The sequence below is a fragment of the Pocillopora verrucosa genome, chromosome 12 (assembly GCF_036669915.1).
Source record: "Pocillopora verrucosa isolate sample1 chromosome 12, ASM3666991v2, whole genome shotgun sequence".
NCBI lineage: Eukaryota > Metazoa > Cnidaria > Anthozoa > Scleractinia > Pocilloporidae > Pocillopora > Pocillopora verrucosa.
In genome coordinates, this window is record NC_089323.1 from 7,534,813 (window position 1) to 7,553,025 (window position 18,213).

General features: G+C 41.9%; 2 protein-coding genes and 1 pseudogene across 2 annotated transcripts; all 3 read right to left on the reverse strand.

Annotated features, from left to right (window-relative positions):
* Window positions 1-14: 14 nt before the first annotated feature.
* LOC136277308 (uncharacterized) lies at window positions 15-1,795 on the reverse strand. The gene is made up of 4 exons (XM_066159244.1): window positions 1,707-1,795; window positions 1,356-1,424; window positions 652-1,133; window positions 15-132 (listed from the first exon to the last, which is right to left on the reverse strand). Exons 3-4 carry the CDS (start codon window positions 1,025-1,027, stop codon window positions 38-40), a joined length of 471 nt encoding a protein of 156 aa, XP_066015341.1. The 5' UTR covers window positions 1,028-1,133; window positions 1,356-1,424; window positions 1,707-1,795; the 3' UTR covers window positions 15-37.
* A 7,944-nt stretch (window positions 1,796-9,739) lies between these two features.
* LOC131771214 (neuropeptide Y receptor type 2-like) lies at window positions 9,740-10,744 on the reverse strand (annotated as a pseudogene).
* Window positions 10,745-16,916: 6,172 nt separating this feature from the next.
* LOC131771212 (visual pigment-like receptor peropsin) lies at window positions 16,917-17,924 on the reverse strand. Its single transcript, XM_059086984.2, has one exon. It carries the CDS (start codon window positions 17,922-17,924, stop codon window positions 16,917-16,919), a length of 1,008 nt encoding a protein of 335 aa, XP_058942967.2.
* Window positions 17,925-18,213: the final 289 nt, after the last annotated feature.

Sequence of the window (18,213 nt, forward strand, 5' to 3'; positions counted from 1 at the left end):
TAGTATGCGAAGTGCGGTAATACTCTTTGGAAAGACTTTAAGAATTGCCATGTGGTTTAACTTTAACTTCGTGTTTATTATCATCAAAAACATATTGCAGAAGAGCAAAATCGTGAATCGTTCCGTTGGAATCTGAAAAAGGAGAAGATGAAATTAATAAAGGTTTTGATATTTGAATGCGCTTGGTAACCAGATGTTGTGCACTGGTGTGATATGCTGTATTGATTAAAACCCCCTTTTGCTGTACAGATTTGTTAAATTATGACTAATGAGGACGTAAATTTTTTTACGGTGAGGTTTTGAAGATGGACGTTTTTCACTCAAATATAGAAAAATTTTGTTTTGTTTTGTTTTTGTCAATAATTTTGTTTCCTATTTTTGGCCACACACCACTTTTCGGAGCACGCCATAGTTTACTTATTTCACTTGAGCAGTTTGACCCTTGGTTTGAATTGACTTTCTCTTTCTTCGGAAGCTTTTTTCATTATCCATGTTACAAATGTCTTACTAACCTCAACTGTTTACTCATTGTAGCAGGGACCTCTCAAACTGACTAATGACCTCGCTATCGCTAGGTTAATACCGCTAGGCCTCCATTTGAGATTTTTCCATAAGGACCTCACTGTTATTTATTTGATAAAATAGTCTTACCTGTCAGATAAATGAAAATCCTTTGCAAATCGGGGGAGGATTCATTCCTGTAGACGCTTCTCGTACATTTATAGACCTGTGCCTCATGATCATCATATTCTGATTGGGAAGCCTTACGAACAGGATTCCTCTTAGTGGAAGCACGGTAGTATTGCTGTTTCGTCCCAGTTGGATTCCATGCACCAAGGTCGTCAGCCAGAACATTTTTAAAGTGCTTTATGTGTGGGGCAGATATGTCCACCACAAAGACAGAATTTTCGGAGATAGCGGAAGGAACAGCACGTGCAATAAGTTCTCGAGGCGGATGGAAGAGGATATCTACCACTTTCTTGGAGGCCAAACCCTTACGCAATCCTCGCCAGTAGATGGGAACCATTGGGTCGTCGTTCAAGTAATCAGTTCCTTGTTCGTCTTCACTGCTATCGCTGGAGTCGTTCAACTGGTGTGTCAGCACTTTCTTATTTACCTTTTCAGCCACATCTCTATGGAAGACAGTAAAAGAATTTCATAGGTTTCTCAAACGCCACAGCGGGAGAGCAAAATTCTCTAACGTTTCGTGCAAGGTGTGGTGATCTTTCACCGACATCGTATTGAAATAATCAGACAATTAAAATATACCCTTCAGAGTTAATTGTTCGTAAACACGTTCAATGACTCCACTGTTATCACGGAAATTTTATGGTATATATATTTGAGTGACTCACTTTTCTGATGCAAAGACTGGTTTGAAAAGGCACTCATCGCTGTCGCTCGTCTCAATATCCACACACACCCTTGATAAGAAAAAAAAATCCGACTGATTTATTGTTAAGTATGATTGTTTGAATTGTATGAAATAATTTAAATACTCCAGTCGAAAGTCGAGAGCAGTATTCTTGATTGTAACTTTTGTTAATTGAAAGTTCGGGTCGCATTTGCCACCGGAAAACTTGCTCGAGCAAACGGCCGTCGAGTTTCGATTAATACAAGCACAAAAAAGCCCATTCTCTTGACAATAACATATATTGTACGGAAACGTAAAGGAGGGCACCAATAATATTGGCAACCAGTGTTACCTTTTGACTGGCGAATCAATGAGTGTCAAGTCTACTTTCTCAACCACAGCGGTTTTCTCATGAGGTATTTTGCCTGTAGTCTTGTTACAGTTGTCATCATGCTATAAGAGAATATGACGTCAAATTCAGGAAACAAGCAGTAGCAGAGGACCCGACCAATTTTCTTTTTGCAAGAGGCCTACTTCTCTATACGAGAAACAACCTAAAGGGAGAACTGAGGACTCCTCTTCACAATACATGTTGCGTTTTAGAAATCAAATCATTTTATATTACACGCCCGGGATTTTCTACCAATCAAATATTTTTCCAAGTTAATTTAACTTCAAAACCCTCTGCTTCCAGATACCGAAAAATGTATTGTTAACAGATGAACTGAAGCGCGTGACTAATATAGCAGTACAGGCTTAAATGGGGAAAAATTGGCCCATTGTAAGCTGTCGAATGCCAAAAGATTCAAACTTCAATTTTCAGGATTCAAAGTTCCAAATATTACCTGACAAAAATTTGATTTACGATAATTTGATTTTTGTCGCCCGTGAAAATAGATTCTTCTCACGTGCTCTTATTTTCACGATCGTGATCGGAGCGTGAGATCTGGCCATCTACGCAAGCCTTGGTTTTCGCGTTAACATTCCACTTAAACAATTCAAGTTCTGTCAAGTAAAATTTTGACAACGATAAGAACATTTTACCATTAAAACAATCCCCAAGAACAGGAGACTCAGCGGTTACTTCTGCATCACAACGAATAACATCGCAAATTGCTCATAACATTTCCTATATGGTTTGTGCCATTTCACTGAAAGGTTCGTGCCAACTTGCACAGGTTATTTTAAACGCAGCCCGAAAATACTTACCCGAACACGCCTGTCCTCCTTTTTGTACTTGCAGCAGAATCCCGAAGTGGGTTCTTCATCGTCTGAACTATCCACCTACACAAGCAGACTACTTGTCATTTTTTAATGAACAGACTGAAAAAGCCATCCTTAGCCCAACAGATTGCCCTTCCCTGGATTTGCACTTAAATAACATATCAAGCAGTAATGAGACAACAGTTACCTTTATGATTTCCCGTGATTTTTGAATGGCAATTAACATTGCCTCCTCCTCGTCCTCTGCCTGGTACTTCCTCCACCAACTGTTTGTCTTCTGTCCCCTTACCGCATCAGCGTACGATTTCGAAGAGGAATCCATATTTTGGAATCGAGCAAAAGAACTGCTTTACCTTTGCTGTTTTTGTCACATACTAAAGGGAAACGTGAGATAACTGAAAGATAATTCATGCTAACCCGTCGGTATCACTTTGCACAGGCACAAGTCGACCTAACAGGCACAACGCATATCTTATATCTTAGTGGAGGATCGAAAACAGGAATGGAATTTTTTTACCTTTTCTTTTGGACCATTTTTTTTTGGGGGGGGAGGCTTACCATTAGCACTTAGGGGTCGGTGGGATGCAGTCTATCAGCATTCAGGGAGGGATGGTAGGAAGACTGTTGTTACTGAGGGAGGGGTGGAGGACGAACTATCAGTACGCAGAGAGGGGTGGAAGGTTTATGTATGAGTAACTACTACTAATTATGGAGTGTTCATTGAATCATACAAATTGTTTTGAGCGGTTTTTCGACCGATTATTACTATGTCAAAATTTTTGTGCTGGGTCGTAGCGTTTATTTCATTCTTGTCATGCGAATGCGAAACTGGCACTTAAACACTGGACTATAATTGTTATTGAAAATATTGCCATCTTCCACTGTTAAGTCATGCGTGTGCCTGTTTGGTCGACTTGTGCCAGTGCTAAGTGATACTCGTGAATCATCTTTCAGTTGCCTCACGTTTCCCTTTTTGTATGTGACTATGGGCCTATCCGCACTAGCGACAAAATTGTTAATATAGACAAATTTTCTGTGGGCGGACAAATTTTTCAAGCACACCGCCGACAAATTCGTCCCGGCAAAAGCTTGGGAAAATCTACTAAATAAACAAAACTGTGATAAACTTGTCTATCATATGTCGTAAACACTACCATTAGTAAATTTGACATCTTTTTGACAGCTTCAACATTTTTAGTGCGAATGCAACAGAGGAAACAAAAGTTTGTCATGACAAAATTTGTCCTTTGATTTTGGCGGGACATTTCTAAATTTGTCTGCTAGTGCGGATATATAGACCCAAAAAAAGCGAAGCAGAAGCGCAATGTCTTTATAAATGGTTTCACAACATGAGGTGTAATCCAGCTGTCAATGAAATTCTCCTGACATATCCAAGCTACAGACAAGAAAATTTCCCAAATAGAACAGTACTTCTGCGTTTTGCCGACAGAAAATATCGGTAAGCAACAGTGGTCACTGTACTTCCACTAGCGGGTTACGTAGGTTTTTACACAAGAAGTGATTGGCAGCGGCCCGGGCAAATTGGAAAACAAACGTACGGGAGTCGCGAGGAATGCCTGGTCGCTATTTCCGGTGTGGGTGATTAACTCCTTTGTTTGCGAAACATAAAATCGATATTTGCGCTTTCCCATCTTTCCCATATTACAAGTAAAGCAGTGCTTTTGCTCGATACGAGAATATGGATTCCTCTTCGAAATCGTTTGCTGATTATTTTATATAGTAAAGGTATAGACGTTAAAATTGCAAGAGCGATCGTGAATTCTATATGCTGCTAAGTTAAGGGCTAAGGACCGGAAATTTCGTGATCTCGTCTGATAAGATGAATGACAAAAGGAAGATCGACAAATTTAGTAATTATGACAAAAAAGAATCCAGGACGCCTTAAGTTTTTCTTTTGCTTGCCATGATGACTCCGCAGAACGCACTTGCTTTTAAATGTGTGGCACATCACGGGCAAGAGTTATGTAATGGCTAAGCAGAATGCAATTATCGCGCAGCGCCTTTCTCGTTAAAGTAAATTTTATTTCCACGACCTGCATCAAGTAATTGATAGATAAAAGATTTTAAACTTACAGGGAAGAGTTAATATTTAGTTGAGGTTGATAATTCTTTTTTGACGATTTTTTTTTAATTTCGTGTTTAAAGTGGCTGGGTACTCTGTTCAAAGTAGACGGGAGCCGGTATCCGGGACCCGGCTTCTGATAAAAACCCTGCCTTAATAAGCATTCTTTTCAGCTGAATTCATTGGTTATCTTCCCCTCATTTGACTAGTGATGTGTGTTCGAAACAGGCGTCTTCGAAGCCGGTACAGAGCATAAGGCCGACGACATTGAAGAGTAAAATCTCCTCGATATCGAAGGGCGAAACGCGTCCATTTTGGCCATACAGCTACATTCTTTGGAAAGTAGTGTATAGAAACACCAGGCGTATGTGTGTTATTCATGTAGCTTACATCATTGGCGCTCCGGCCACAAAAAAAGGTTCCTTCTCTCTTCTAGATTTCTCCTTTGTCCACCATAGTTGCCGACATGTCTTCACAGTTTTCTACGTCACAGCTATGTAACTTAGTGTTTTGGCTGCGTGCCTAATGGGAACACTTTTTGGCCGCCAAATCGTACTTTTAATGCACAAGAAAATGGTCTAGGAGAAATCGCTAAGCGCTGAGGTCGATTTTTTCTTATTTTGAAAAAAGCTATCAACCAGTAGTAGGCCTCCATCGGTCAGGGTCGACCATGGGTATAGCATCCTAATTGTGTGTTTGGCTGGAGCATCTGCGGCTATGACTGTGAAGGCCAATGTGTGAATGGCAGTCCCTGCCGCAAGTGCTGCACGTGTATGCTGTTTGTTGGACGTTGCTGATACGAAGTTTTCTGCGGGTCCGCCTCCTTGTGGCAGCTTGTGTCAGCTTCTCTTCTCCTGTTTTGAGGTGCCTTGTAACGGCTCCTCTCCATTGTGACCAATCAGCTGCGAGATTTTCCCAGGTCTCTGTGTCAATTCCTACAGCCTTCATGTCACGCTTCAAAGCATCTCGGTATCGCAGCTGTGGGCGTCCTCTGCGTCTACTTCCAGTGGCTAGCTCACCATACAGTAAGTCTTTGGGGATGCGGCCGTCTGGCATGCGATGAACGTGGCCCAGCCAGCGGAGTCTACGTTGCCTGAGTAAGGTTGACATGCTTGGCAGGCCCGCACGAGACAAGACCTCTGTGTTTGGGACTTTGTCTTGCCACGAAATTCCCAGGATGCGGCGGAGGCTTCTCATGTGGAAGGTGTTCAGGCGTTTTTCTTGTCTGGCGTACATCGTCCATGTCTCGCTGCCGTATAGCAGTGTACTGATGACACAAGCGCTGTATACTGCCATCTTGGTCTTCTCTGTGAGCATGGGGTTGGACCACACACGTGTAGTGAGGCGTGCAAGTGTGGCAGCCGCCTTTCCAATTCTCTGGTCGAGCTCGAAGTCTAAGGAGAGATTGTCAGTGACAGTGGAGCCTAGATACGTAAAATGATGGACCACTTCGAGCTCGTAATCGTCGATGGTAACGGATGGTGGTGTTTCTGTTCCTTGTTCCAGGACTTTAGTCTTTTTCAGGCTGAAGGTAAGCCCAAAGTCTTTGCAGGCCTGAGAGAAATGGTCCATGAGTGACTGAAGTGCTTGCTGAGTATGGCAGGCTACTGCTGCATCGTCAGCAAATAGCATGTCTCTTATCAGGGCTTCACGCACTTTGGTCTTTGCTCGGAGACGGGCAAGATTGAAAAGCCTGCCATCTGATCTTGTATGCAGGTAGATCCCTTCTTTCGATGCGCCAAATGCATGTTTCAGAAGGAAGGCAAAGAAGATTCCGAAAAGGGTTGGGGCAAGTACGCAGCCCTGTTTGACACCGCTGTTGATGTTGAATGACTCAGAGGTTCTGCCGTTGAACTGCACAGTCCCCTGCATGTTGGCATGGAAGGACTCAATCAGGCTTTGTAGTTTGGGGGGGCAGCCAATTTTAGATAGAATTCTGAAGAGACCCTCTCTGCTTACAAGATCAAACGCCTTGGTCAGATCGATGAAGGCAATGTACAAAGGCATCTGCTGCTCTCTGCATTTCTCCTGAAGCTGGCGGAGGGAGAATACCATGTCTATCGTTGATCTTTCTGCTCGAAAGCCGCACTGTGACTCTGGATAGATACGTTCAGCCAGTTTCTGAAGTCTTATCAAAATAACCCGAGCAAAGACTTTGCCCACAACGCTGAGTAAGGAGATGCCCCTGTAGTTGTTGCAGTCACTGCGATCTCCCTTGTTTTTGTAGAGGGTAACGATCTTAGCATCCGTCATGTCTTGTGGTACGGCCCCTTCTTTCCAGCACGCACATAGGACATTATGTAAAGGCTGTAATAGTGTAGTCTTGCAGTGTTTGATCAGGTCAGGGGGGATCCCGTCACTGCCTGGAGCTTTCCTTGAGGCCAAGCTGTTGATAGCCTTGCTGAGTTCGTCATTAGTGGGTTCGTTGTCAAGCTCTTCCATTACAGGTAAGCATTTTATGGCATCAAGGGCTGATGATGTTACTACATTCTGTCTTGAATAGAGATCAGAGTAGTGTTCCACCCATCTCTCCATCTGTTGTCCCTTGTCTGTGATGGCTTCCCCTGAGGTGGATTTAAGGGGAGCTGTCTTGTTCTGGATTGGACCTATTGATGTTTTGATGCCTTCATACATCCCTCTTATGTTCCCAGTAATTTCTGCAGTCTGGATGGCTTCGCTGAGTTCGGTCCAGTAGTCGTTGGCACAGCGTCTTGCAGTGTGTTTGACTTTGTTCCTTATAGCTCGGAGAATCTGAAGATTTTTCTCGCTGGGTAATCGCTTGTATTCCGTTAGAGCGGCACGCTTTGCTTCTATGATGGGGGTCATCACAGCGGATTTAGCTTTGAACCAGTCATGCGATTTCGAGGTACTTTTTCCAAAGGTGGCCAAGGCAGTGCGGTGCATTGTATCCCGTAAGGTGGTCCACTTCTCAGTTGCGGAGTCCCCTGACTGTAATGTTGCTAGATGATTCTCAAACCTCTCAGCAAATTGCTCTTTAAGATCAGGCTGGCTCAACTTAGTGACATCAATACGAGGGCTCCCTTTCTTCTTGCCACGGTGGAACCTTTTCGGATGGAGCCTGACCTTGCAACACACCAAGGAGTGGTCTGTGTCACAGTCCGCGCTGTGGTAAGAGCGTGTGTGGAGGACGTTCTTAATAGCGGTTCGTCTGACAAGGATAAGGTCCAGCTGATGCCACTGCTTTGAGCGCGGGTGTCTCCAAGAGACCTTGTGCTGAGGTTTGGTCTTGAAGAAAGAGTTGGCTATGCAGAGTTTGTGATAGGTGCATAGCTTGAGTAGTCTCTGGCCATTGTCGTTCATCTTGCCTATGCCAAACTTTCCAAGGCAAGAAGGCCATGATCTTTGATCAGCTCCTACTCTGGCGTTGAAGTCGCCCAGAAGGATAAGTTGTTCTTTGTTTGGGATGTTGCTGATCGTGGCTGTGAGCTGATCATAAAACTCGTCTTTAATTTCAGGTGTAGCAGAGAGTGTTGGAGCATACACGCTGACGAGAGTTACAGGGCCTGCCGTGGTGTTCAGGCAGAGAGTGAGGAGTCGCTCTGAGCCGCTGTTGCCTGGCTTTACCATGTTCAGCAGGTTGTTCTTCACTGCAAAGCCCACCCCATGCTGACGCGGTACATTGGGGCTTTTCCCCTGCCAGAAGAAGGTGTAGTCTTTCTCCTTCAGTCTTCCAGAGTCTGCAAGTCGTGTTTCTTGTAAGGTGGCAATGTCCACATTAAGCCTCCTAAGTTCGTCGTTAATGATGGCTGTTTTCCTGGAGTCGCTGACGTCCTGAAGGTCTTCTGAGAGGCCCGTCAGCATTGTTCTAACGTTCCAGCAGCCTAGTTTCAGGACTGGTTTCTTTTGATGATTTTTGTTATTGCCTGGTGCAAAGTTTGCAGTCTGCCTGTTGGATATCTCCTAATCTCCATGCACCCAATGAAGAAAGCAAACCGTGGCGGGACAGCACCTTATTGGCTGGGGGCTGCCCAGCTTGAGGCGGGCGGTAGCTGTCCAGTGGGATTCGAAGATCCCTCCCACCGACGAGAACGACCCCTGGCGCTTCACTCTACGCCAATCGAGCAGTAGCTTATCACCGGTAAACTGCCATTCTCCGTGTTGTGTCTACGCCATGGGCGTAGCTGGAGTGTCCTCTCCAGGTGTAGTGCGAGGTGTGTTGGTGTGTAGTGTAGGCGGATGCTAGCCTGGGCAGTGTTTTATGGAGAACAAGCTGTTGCCCATGTAACATGTTCCCCCTCTCCACGTCACTGATGGGGCCAAAGGAACAACAAGGTCGTTACAATTTGGGACCAGTGCCGTCGCAGGAGCTGCCAGCACGGGTTGAATTCAACTTCGAGCTGCCTTAGGGACTCCAACTCCGGATTTTTCCTCGAGGTTTACTCCTGAAGCCTTTTCCATGTGTGGATATAGCCGCAAGGCAGCAGAGGTTTGGGATAAGGGTTTTCCTTCCCCTAGGTAAACTGCCTTTCCAGGCTAGCGAGCTCTACCTGCCCTGTGCTGTAACCCTAGCAGGGGTGGCTGTGGGGCTGTAAACACTTGCCAAAGGTGTCACCCCAGACTCTGGTGGGCGGGGTCGTCCATGTCCCCGTGGTAGGCTGAGGTCCAACCTGTCCTACCCCAGTGCCCAGGTTCGTGTCTTAGGCACTTAAAAGGGGCCGGGTCGGTCGAGCTAATGTAATCATGCCCTAAGAAACAATGAGAACTCAGAATAAATCAAATCAAACTGTCTAAAGTGCGGGAAAACGCGAGTGACTACGTTTTGGTTTGTTTTACTTTTGCCTCTGATTGGTCGAGAGAGTAGTGTGAGTTTACTGGACCAATCCAAGAGCAAACTAAAGAAAACCCTGTGCAATCGCGGATACTTTCGACAGCAAATTATAAATATTTTTATAATATCCAATTTCTGTTTTTGTCTTTTACTTGACCGAGGCATGTCTAACGACACCTGGAAACAGAACGAAGCCAGTATCTTCTCATTATTCCCGAAAAAAAGTTCTTAAATAAACAAAAGGTATTGAACTAAAGCTTTAAGTGATAGATCCGCTGGCCAAAAGTCATTAAGTCTCACTGCTCCTCGGATGTTTCATTACAGCTGCAACTCTTGCATGACTCTGATCTCCATCATCGTTGCGATATCGACCACATCTAAATGCCTTTCGGAAGGCCTCTTTGAACTGCGGATTCATTATCCCATAGATGATTGGGTTTACAACACTACTAGAGAAGAACAAATACATAGTCACCTTAGTCAGTTCATGTGGAATGTAGCCTCCACCAGCCATTGTAAAAGCACATAAAGCTACAGGAAACCATGTAATTGAAGAGAAACAAACCACTGTGAAACAACTCTTCAAAACATCGATATCAGTTCGATGTAATTTCGGTGTGCCGACGCCATTTTTTACAACATTGGCGTTGACATTATCGGTGCTCTCTTTCACCGTTTTGTAAATTTTCCAATAGGAGTAAAATATTGCAACCATTGTCACGTTGAAGAACCCTGCAAGCAATATGACAAAGGAAACGTGTCCTTCCTTCCAGTTGAATGAGCAAATGATTAAATCTGAGTCAAAGTTCATTTTTCCCCATCCGTACAACGGAGGTGTGGCGAATAGCACAGAAACCAGTCAGACAAGACCACAGTACAACCAAGCTGCTCTTTTACTGGGAAAGAACTTAATATACAAGGATCGCTTGACGACTTTCATGTACCTGTTCAGTGCAATTAAGCACATAGTGAGCAAGGAGGCCATAACTATAGTATGATGTACTGTTGCAGAAACTTCACACCATTCCTGGCTCAAATTCCATTTTCCCGCGTACAAGCTCGTTATCCAGAACGGCATGTTAAGGGTCGCCATGATAATATCAGTCAGTGCAGGATTGTGAATAAGATCGTTGGTGATGGTTTGCATCCCGGAGTATTTATTTAAAACATAAACAACCAGCACATTACCAAATACGGAAGCGAGGCAAACCAGAATAGCGAAAGTTACCTCCAAAACAGATTCTGCTTTCGAGCGATATAGGAGATCTTGGGAAATATTTTGAGACATCCTCATCTATAATCATCTAGCTGCATTAAAAATGAAAAATAAAATCAACAACAATCTCGTTTCCTTGAAAAAAAAAAGCTATCACGTGTACCATCAGAAGACTTAGAATGTACAACCTTCCGATTTGAAACTCTACAATAATCTTACTTTCATGTTTGTCGTTAAAACTGTACCAACACTCAGTCGAGCTCGCAGTGCAACGCCTTCGCTTTTTTCAGTGGACTTTTACAATTTCAGGATCAATATAAAGGATTTTCTCCATAGTCTTCCTTCAAGTATCTTCAATAAACATAGTGCAACTTGTTGCTTCAAACAACGCCCAAATCTTAAATAATACTCATGATTTTTAATCCTGAATCTCTCAAACTCAGTTTCGAAACCTGGCTACGATCTTTTTTCCTGCCGCTGGCTTAATGTTCAAGGATGCTGAAAACATCAAGCTACTTCAGCGAAAGGGAATGATTACTAAGATTTTCGTTTTACAGTCGACTTAAATACGGTCTTATTGAATTCAAGAGAGCCATTATCGCTAATTATCTTTATATTCGTTTTTCCTCCTAATCCTTTGTTAGTTATTCTTTTATCTGATGAATAAATGTAGTAGCTGAAAAAACGAAACGAAATAAGAAAGAATTGCTTTTCTTTTCTCAGTAAAGGAAAGTCTTTAGCCTCTGCTGCGCAAACAGTTGAAAGCCATGCCATCAGAAAGAAAGAGCGTGGCTTTCAACTTTGCCATTCGTTACAGTCACCTAATTAAAGGCTATGTTCCTCTCTTTTCTCCTTTTTTTTCCTAATCAAGTAAATCACCTTAAGTCAAAAGCTTACGAGATCATGCCCCTCTGTTGGTACATTAATCGCCTGTTTGAAGTGAAAAGGCTTTGGTATGCATGGAACAATAGACATGCTAGAGGGGAAATGACTCAGAACATTTGGGATATTGGAGTTACAATTAAAGTGATTTACTTTGATCGGACAGCACAGGAAATAGAGAGTCGATGGGGTTAACCGATAGCCGTAAAACGGTTGAAATTTAGCTGGTCGGCGGAGAAATTGACAAATTTCAACCGATAGTAGTAAAAATCAACAAATTTTAAACCGATAGTCGTAAAAATTGGCAAATTTGGACCGATGGTCGTAAAACAATTTGACTTTAAAAATTACGATGGCAACAATGGAATATTATTTTAGCCGTAAAATGGCCTAAATTTCAACCGTTAGCCGTAAAAGCCATATCACCCCGTTGAGGCCCTCAAAACAAAGTACCGCTTAGAAAACAGTAAGCTTAAATGAAAGATGAAAGTAGTTTCTTCATCTGCTATCAACTGTTCCTTTGACGAAGGGAAAATATATCCATTGTCAAAGGTAAAATACGTTTAGGACGTTTTGCAGTGGAGTGTCGTCAAACTAGAACCAAAGTTAGCAAAACGATAAACTCAGACGAAGGAACATACCCTGATCGCTTAATGAATCAATTAACAAGGGTTTAATTACCACCGGTGATTTAGAATGATAAATTTTCGGTAAAAACTCTTGAAACCCTTAAACTAGTCTACTGACAAATGATTCTATAAGTCTTTTTTTTTTAATTAACTAATAGAGAAGCCTTGAGTGTGCTCTGTTCTGTTAAAAAGCATGCAGGATGTGGCTAGAGCACGAAAGAAGTGTAGGAAGAAACACGAGACGTGGTTTGTTGTTTCTCCCTACTTCTCAAGTGCTCTAGCCGCTCTCTGTGTGCCTTGTAACAGAACATTGCACACTCAAGGCTTCTTTATTTGTTTTATAATGAAGAATCCGCTAAATTCTCAGCGCATTTCTTACAATTTTTAATACAAACTATCTATACTCTCATAAAGCAAGCTATCAGAAGCTAATCAGAATCCATGTTTGAATGTTTCAGATAATCTGATTGATTGAACAACACTAAAGCTGTCAAAAATGTACAAAGTTCACAATCTGCAATACTGAGTTCACCAACTGAAATAGTTCGGCCGGTCGAATTTGACAAATTTGCCTGAGGTCTTTAAGTCGCAAAGAATCTGAAAGTGAAATGTTCGGTGAAATCCGGCCGAATTGTGGCTCATAAAACACGCAAGGTTTTTCACTTGACAATTAAATTACTCAAAGCGTGTGTTTTGTGAAAAGCCGAAGTCAGAGGAACATGAAGATTCAGCTCGGGATGACAGTGCCGTAAAACTCGGTTGCTGTGACTGATGTGGCTTTCCACTCAACGAATCGCGAAGGAGCAAGCTCTTAGATGTTCACCCGACGAAACTAAGGTGTCTTTAGCGAACGGTAAACATCGAGGTTTTTGCCTTTTGTCGGCTTTTAGTTGTTTGCGCAGAAGAACTATACACTTATTTTTACTGTAAAAGTTATTTGGTTCCTTTCGCTTCACTTTTAATTTTTAAACCTGCTGTTCAGAGTCTATAGGGACTATATGTTTTAGTCTCTGGCTTTACTTTACTTTATTGAAATTTGTTACACGTACAGAATAGTATCGACAAGTGGAGAAAAAAACAGGAAGATATCCCAATTGATATACAACCCCAATAAATATTAACCACCCATCCCACCCCAGGGGAGGAAATCCACCACACAGTAATCTCGTGCGTGGGAAATTAACGTCTCCTACCCCAACCCTGCAGGAGACGGGGCCTACGGTTTTAGACGAAGCAATGTGAGTGAAGCGTCTTGCTTAAGGACACTACGTCATGCCCCAGCCAGGACTTGAACCCGGGCCGTCCGGCCCAGAGTCCAGCACACTGACCACCGGACTACTCACGCCTCACTCAAAAAAAAAATTTCTCACCCAAAGAAAATTAAATCTTAATTACCAACACTTCACTGTGTACTGTGCTCTGGGGCACTTAAATGCAAAAGAAAAACTTAATTCAACAGAAAAATTTAACAAGAATTATGGCTCTAACACTTGAGATGGTTCTGTTTTTTACAAATTTGTTAAAGTGCAAGTTAAATAGTTGTCACTGAGAAAGAAAAATAATATTCTATATCACTTTTTGTTCCTTCGCGTAAAGTCAAGATTTACTAGCAGCAGAAATTACAGTGCGTCAAAAACTCTCGATTTCCTGCAAATAGTGAAACCCATCAGAAATACCCAATTTAGTCAAAGTTTGCGATGAAAAATACAAGAGTTATAGGTAATTTTGCATTCTGCTCCAGATCTCATCCGCTTGTATTCTTGTTGATAAATCAGCTTGAAATGAATCCTTATCAAAAGTTTTAAAGGATCCTTTAGTTATGGTTTCTGCTTTTGATCACATGTGTCGGGTTTTCAGAACCGTATATACGAGATCATGGTCGCTTAGACCCGTATGAGTGACACCCGAGTCTTTGGCAAACGCGGGGATGTTAGTGAGAATAACGTCGAGACAGGATTCCCTGTTTTTACTGATCCTCGTAGGAACATTAATAAGGCTGTCAAGGTCATAAATGTCACACATATCCAGTAAACACTGACCCTCTTTGTGATTATCCAGTAAACACTGACCCTCTTTGTGATTATCAAGTGGGTGGAGGATGTCCGAATTTAAGTCTCCGGTAAAAATCACATTGTCAGAAAGGCTGTTTACTTCGTCCAGAAGATCGCAGAGTTCGCGTTTGAATGTGTTGTTGTCAACAGATGGAGGCTTATAGGCAGTAATATATGCAAACTGTCGTTGTCCGATTTTCATGTCAAACAACATTGATTCGACGCATTTTCCTCTCAATTTCTTCCGTGAAGCGGCTATATTGTCTCTGATGTATACTACAATGCCACCGCCGCCTTTGACTCTGTCGCGACGATAAAAGTTAAAACCTTCGACATGAAATTGTGAGCTAGGAAAAGTTGAGTCGATTTTAGTCTCTTGTATTGTCAAAATGTCGAATGTATTAGTAGCTAGCCATAGTCGAACCTCATCGAACTTGTTTTGCAGGCTATTAATATTGAAGCAGGCAAATTCACAAATTTGAGAAAATCGTCCTGCCGATCATATCAATGCCGGAAAAATAGGTGTTATGAAGGCATTTTCTCGCTATTTGCAATTTGTGTTTTCTTCATCTGTCTCAAATTTGGCGATTTTTTTTAATTTTATCAACAGGCACTAGGAAGGGCAAAAACATGTTTAGTGGTCAAGCAAATCTTGAGAAATTAATACCGAAACAAACGCGATAAATCTTACTCTAAAGATGCCTATTTTCTTTGTCGCAAAACATTACGTAATGGACTAGAACTTCGCCAAGATCGGTATCTGGGCATGCATATAGACTATCGAATCTGTCGACTTTTGGCGATCTCTCCCACGGTGTTTTCTTTTCGGTTGACCTCTTTTTCAGGCGTGGAGGCTTATGAATATTACAAGTGTAGTTGCTGGAAACCTTAGATTCTGTCACGTAAAAACTGTATTGAGTTAAACAAGGTAATTTGTGTTCTTCGCTCTCACGAAGGGCTAACGCTCGAAACGTCAACCTTGAAACTCTTTAAGGTGGTCAATTTACGTTTCCAACTTTTTCTGCATCCTTATCCGTTAGAAAAACTATGTTTGCCGGAAGGTAATAAAAATCAGGCCACCACAGTAAACTTTTTTATCCTAAAAGAAAAGGCACCCGATGTCTCTAGTAGAGAAGCATTGAATAATTTCCCTATATTTTCAAATCTTCTTGGTTTAAGCTTAGGGACAAGAGTCGATTTAAATTCAGTTTTATTGAGATATGAACACTTAAATACAAAACAGCCGTTATCAACGATTTATTTAAAAAGTTTTCTTTATGATCATTTATTACTTATGTTATGATGTGAATGGTCAGCTTAGATGTCTCAAAAACGAAAGAAAAAGTTCAATTTTTTTACAGTAGATTAGAATGTTTTCCCTTTACTAAACAAATAGCTGAAGGCTACTGAACAAAAGGCGAAAGCCTCTTTTTTTACTGCTTACCATTTTCCCGAGCCGCCTAAATAACTATTTAACGATAAGATCAAGTTAGGGCGGAAGAGCCCCTGGGGACATTGTCTTACAAGACTAGTTCCAAACGGTCGCAGTCGTTCTGGCATCTGATTGGTGCCAGAAAATCTTTGTGTTTTTATGCCCAATCAGAGTGAAGTATGCTTTAGAGTCCTTTCGTGTGTTTTAACACGGAGATGTACAAGAAGTTCAGTTGCTCGCCTTGTTTGTTTGGGCCGTGTGACGAAGCTTTGCTCGAGGTGAAAAGTTTCAGTATCAGCACGCAATGTAAGAGAAATCGATCAGATTGTCTGCGAAAATCTTACCAGAAATTATACCGAATGCTTTCGCAGGTATCACAAGAGAACGTATTTTAAAGTTTGCGAGGTTCGCATAAAACATAATGGTTGCAGGCGTTAATATGTCGCTTTAAACGTTAGACGAGATGTAAGCTTAAGTCTTTCTAGATTTCTCTTACAATTTGCTGTGACTGAAACTTTGCCAATCCCGTGAAGTTATTTCGTCGCACGGGCCACGCAGGTATTTCGAGCAACTGGCGCTTACGCTCACGTAGCTTTCTGTGCGCGCCAAAATCTAACCCTTACACAGTAGCAAAATCTTTCACAATATGGCCAAGGTTACAGAGAGCGATTCCAATTCCAGTTCCCGCGATCCCAATTCCAATTCTCCTTTGCCAATCGCTCTGAAAACTAAAAAATATTTCTAATATCCAATGTCAGTTTTAGTCTTTTACTTGACCGAGGCAAGTCTAACGACACATAAAAACAGAACGAAGCCAGTATCAACCCATTTTTTTCCGCAAATAAAGGTTTGGAAAAAACGATTGTATTTAGATCTTCCGGCCAAAAGTCATCAAGTTTCAGTGCTCCTCGGATGTATCATTATAGCTGTAACTCTTGCATGAATCTGATCTTCATCTTCGTTTCCAAAACCACGTCCTGGTTTGGTTTACCTTTGCCTCTGATTGGTCGAGAGGGTGTTGCGAGTTTACTCGACTAATCATAGAACAAAGTCAAGAAAAACCTGTGCAATCCCGAATACTTTCGACAGCAAACTAAAAACTGTGTCAAATATCCAATGTCTGTTTTTGTCTTTTACTTGACCGAGGCAAGTCTAACGACACATAAAAACAGAACGAAGCCAGTATCAACCCATTTTTTCCCGTAAATAAAGGTTTGGAAAAAACGATTGTATTTAGATCTTCAGGCCAAAAGTCATCAAGTTTCAGTGCTCCTCGGATGTATCATTATAGCTGTAACTCTTGCATGACTCTGATCTTCATCTTCGTTTCCAAAACGACCACAACTGAATGCCTTTTTGAAGGCCTGTTTAAACTGCGGATTAGTTATCCCATAGATGATTGGATTTACAACACTACTGGAGAACAACAAATATACAGATACCGTAAGCACTTTATGTGGAATATGCCCTCCAACAGTAATTATAAAACAGACTAATCCCATTGGACCCCAGGTAATTAAAAAGAAACAAACCACTGTGAAACAACTCTTCAAAACATCGATGTCAGTGCGATGAAACCTTTGTGCACCGACGCCATTTTGTACAACATTGGCGTTGACATTATCCGTGCTTTCTTTAACTGTGCGATAAATTTTCCAGTAGGAGTAAATTATCGCACAAGTTGTCACGTTGAAGACCCCTGCATGCAATATGAGAAAAGAAACGTTTTCATTCCTCCAGTTGAAGACACAAATAAAGGAATCTGAGTCGAAGTTCATTTTTCCCCATCCGTACAATGGAGGCGTAGCTAGTAGCAAAGAAACCAGCCAGACAAAACCAGGGTACAACCAAGCAACTCTTTTACTGGGAAAGAACTTCGTATACAAAGCTCGCTTGACGACTTTTACGTATCTGTTCAGAGCAATTAAGCCCAAATTGAGCAAGGAGGCCAAACCCATGGTTTGTTGTACTGATGCAGAAAATTCACACCATTCTTGGCCCAAATTCCACTTTCCCGTGTACAAGCTCGTTATCCAGAAAGGCATGCTAAGGGTCGCCATCAAGACATCAGTCAGTGCAAGATTGTGAATGAAAATATTGGTGATGGTTTGCATCTCAGAGTATCTATTAATAACATAAACAACCAGCACATTACCAAGTACGGAAGCGAGGCAAACCAGAATAGCGAAAGTTACTTCCAAAACAATTTCTCCTCTCGAGCGATTGAGAGGATCTTGGGAAATCGTTTGAGACCGCATCCTCATCCGTAATCCAAGCTGCAGTAAATATGTAAATGATATATCAACAACAATTTCGGGAAGACAAAGCTATTACGTGGATCCATCATAAAAGTTACAATGTACAACTTTCTGATTTAGGCAAATGAAACTTTACAATAATCTTTTTTTGTCATTGAAACTGAGCCAACACTCAGCACAGCTCACAATACATCGCCTCCATATTCCTCAATGGATCTTTACAATTTCAGGAGTAACAAAGGGCATTTTTTCCATGGTCATTCTTCATGATCTTCAATAAACATAGTGCAACTTA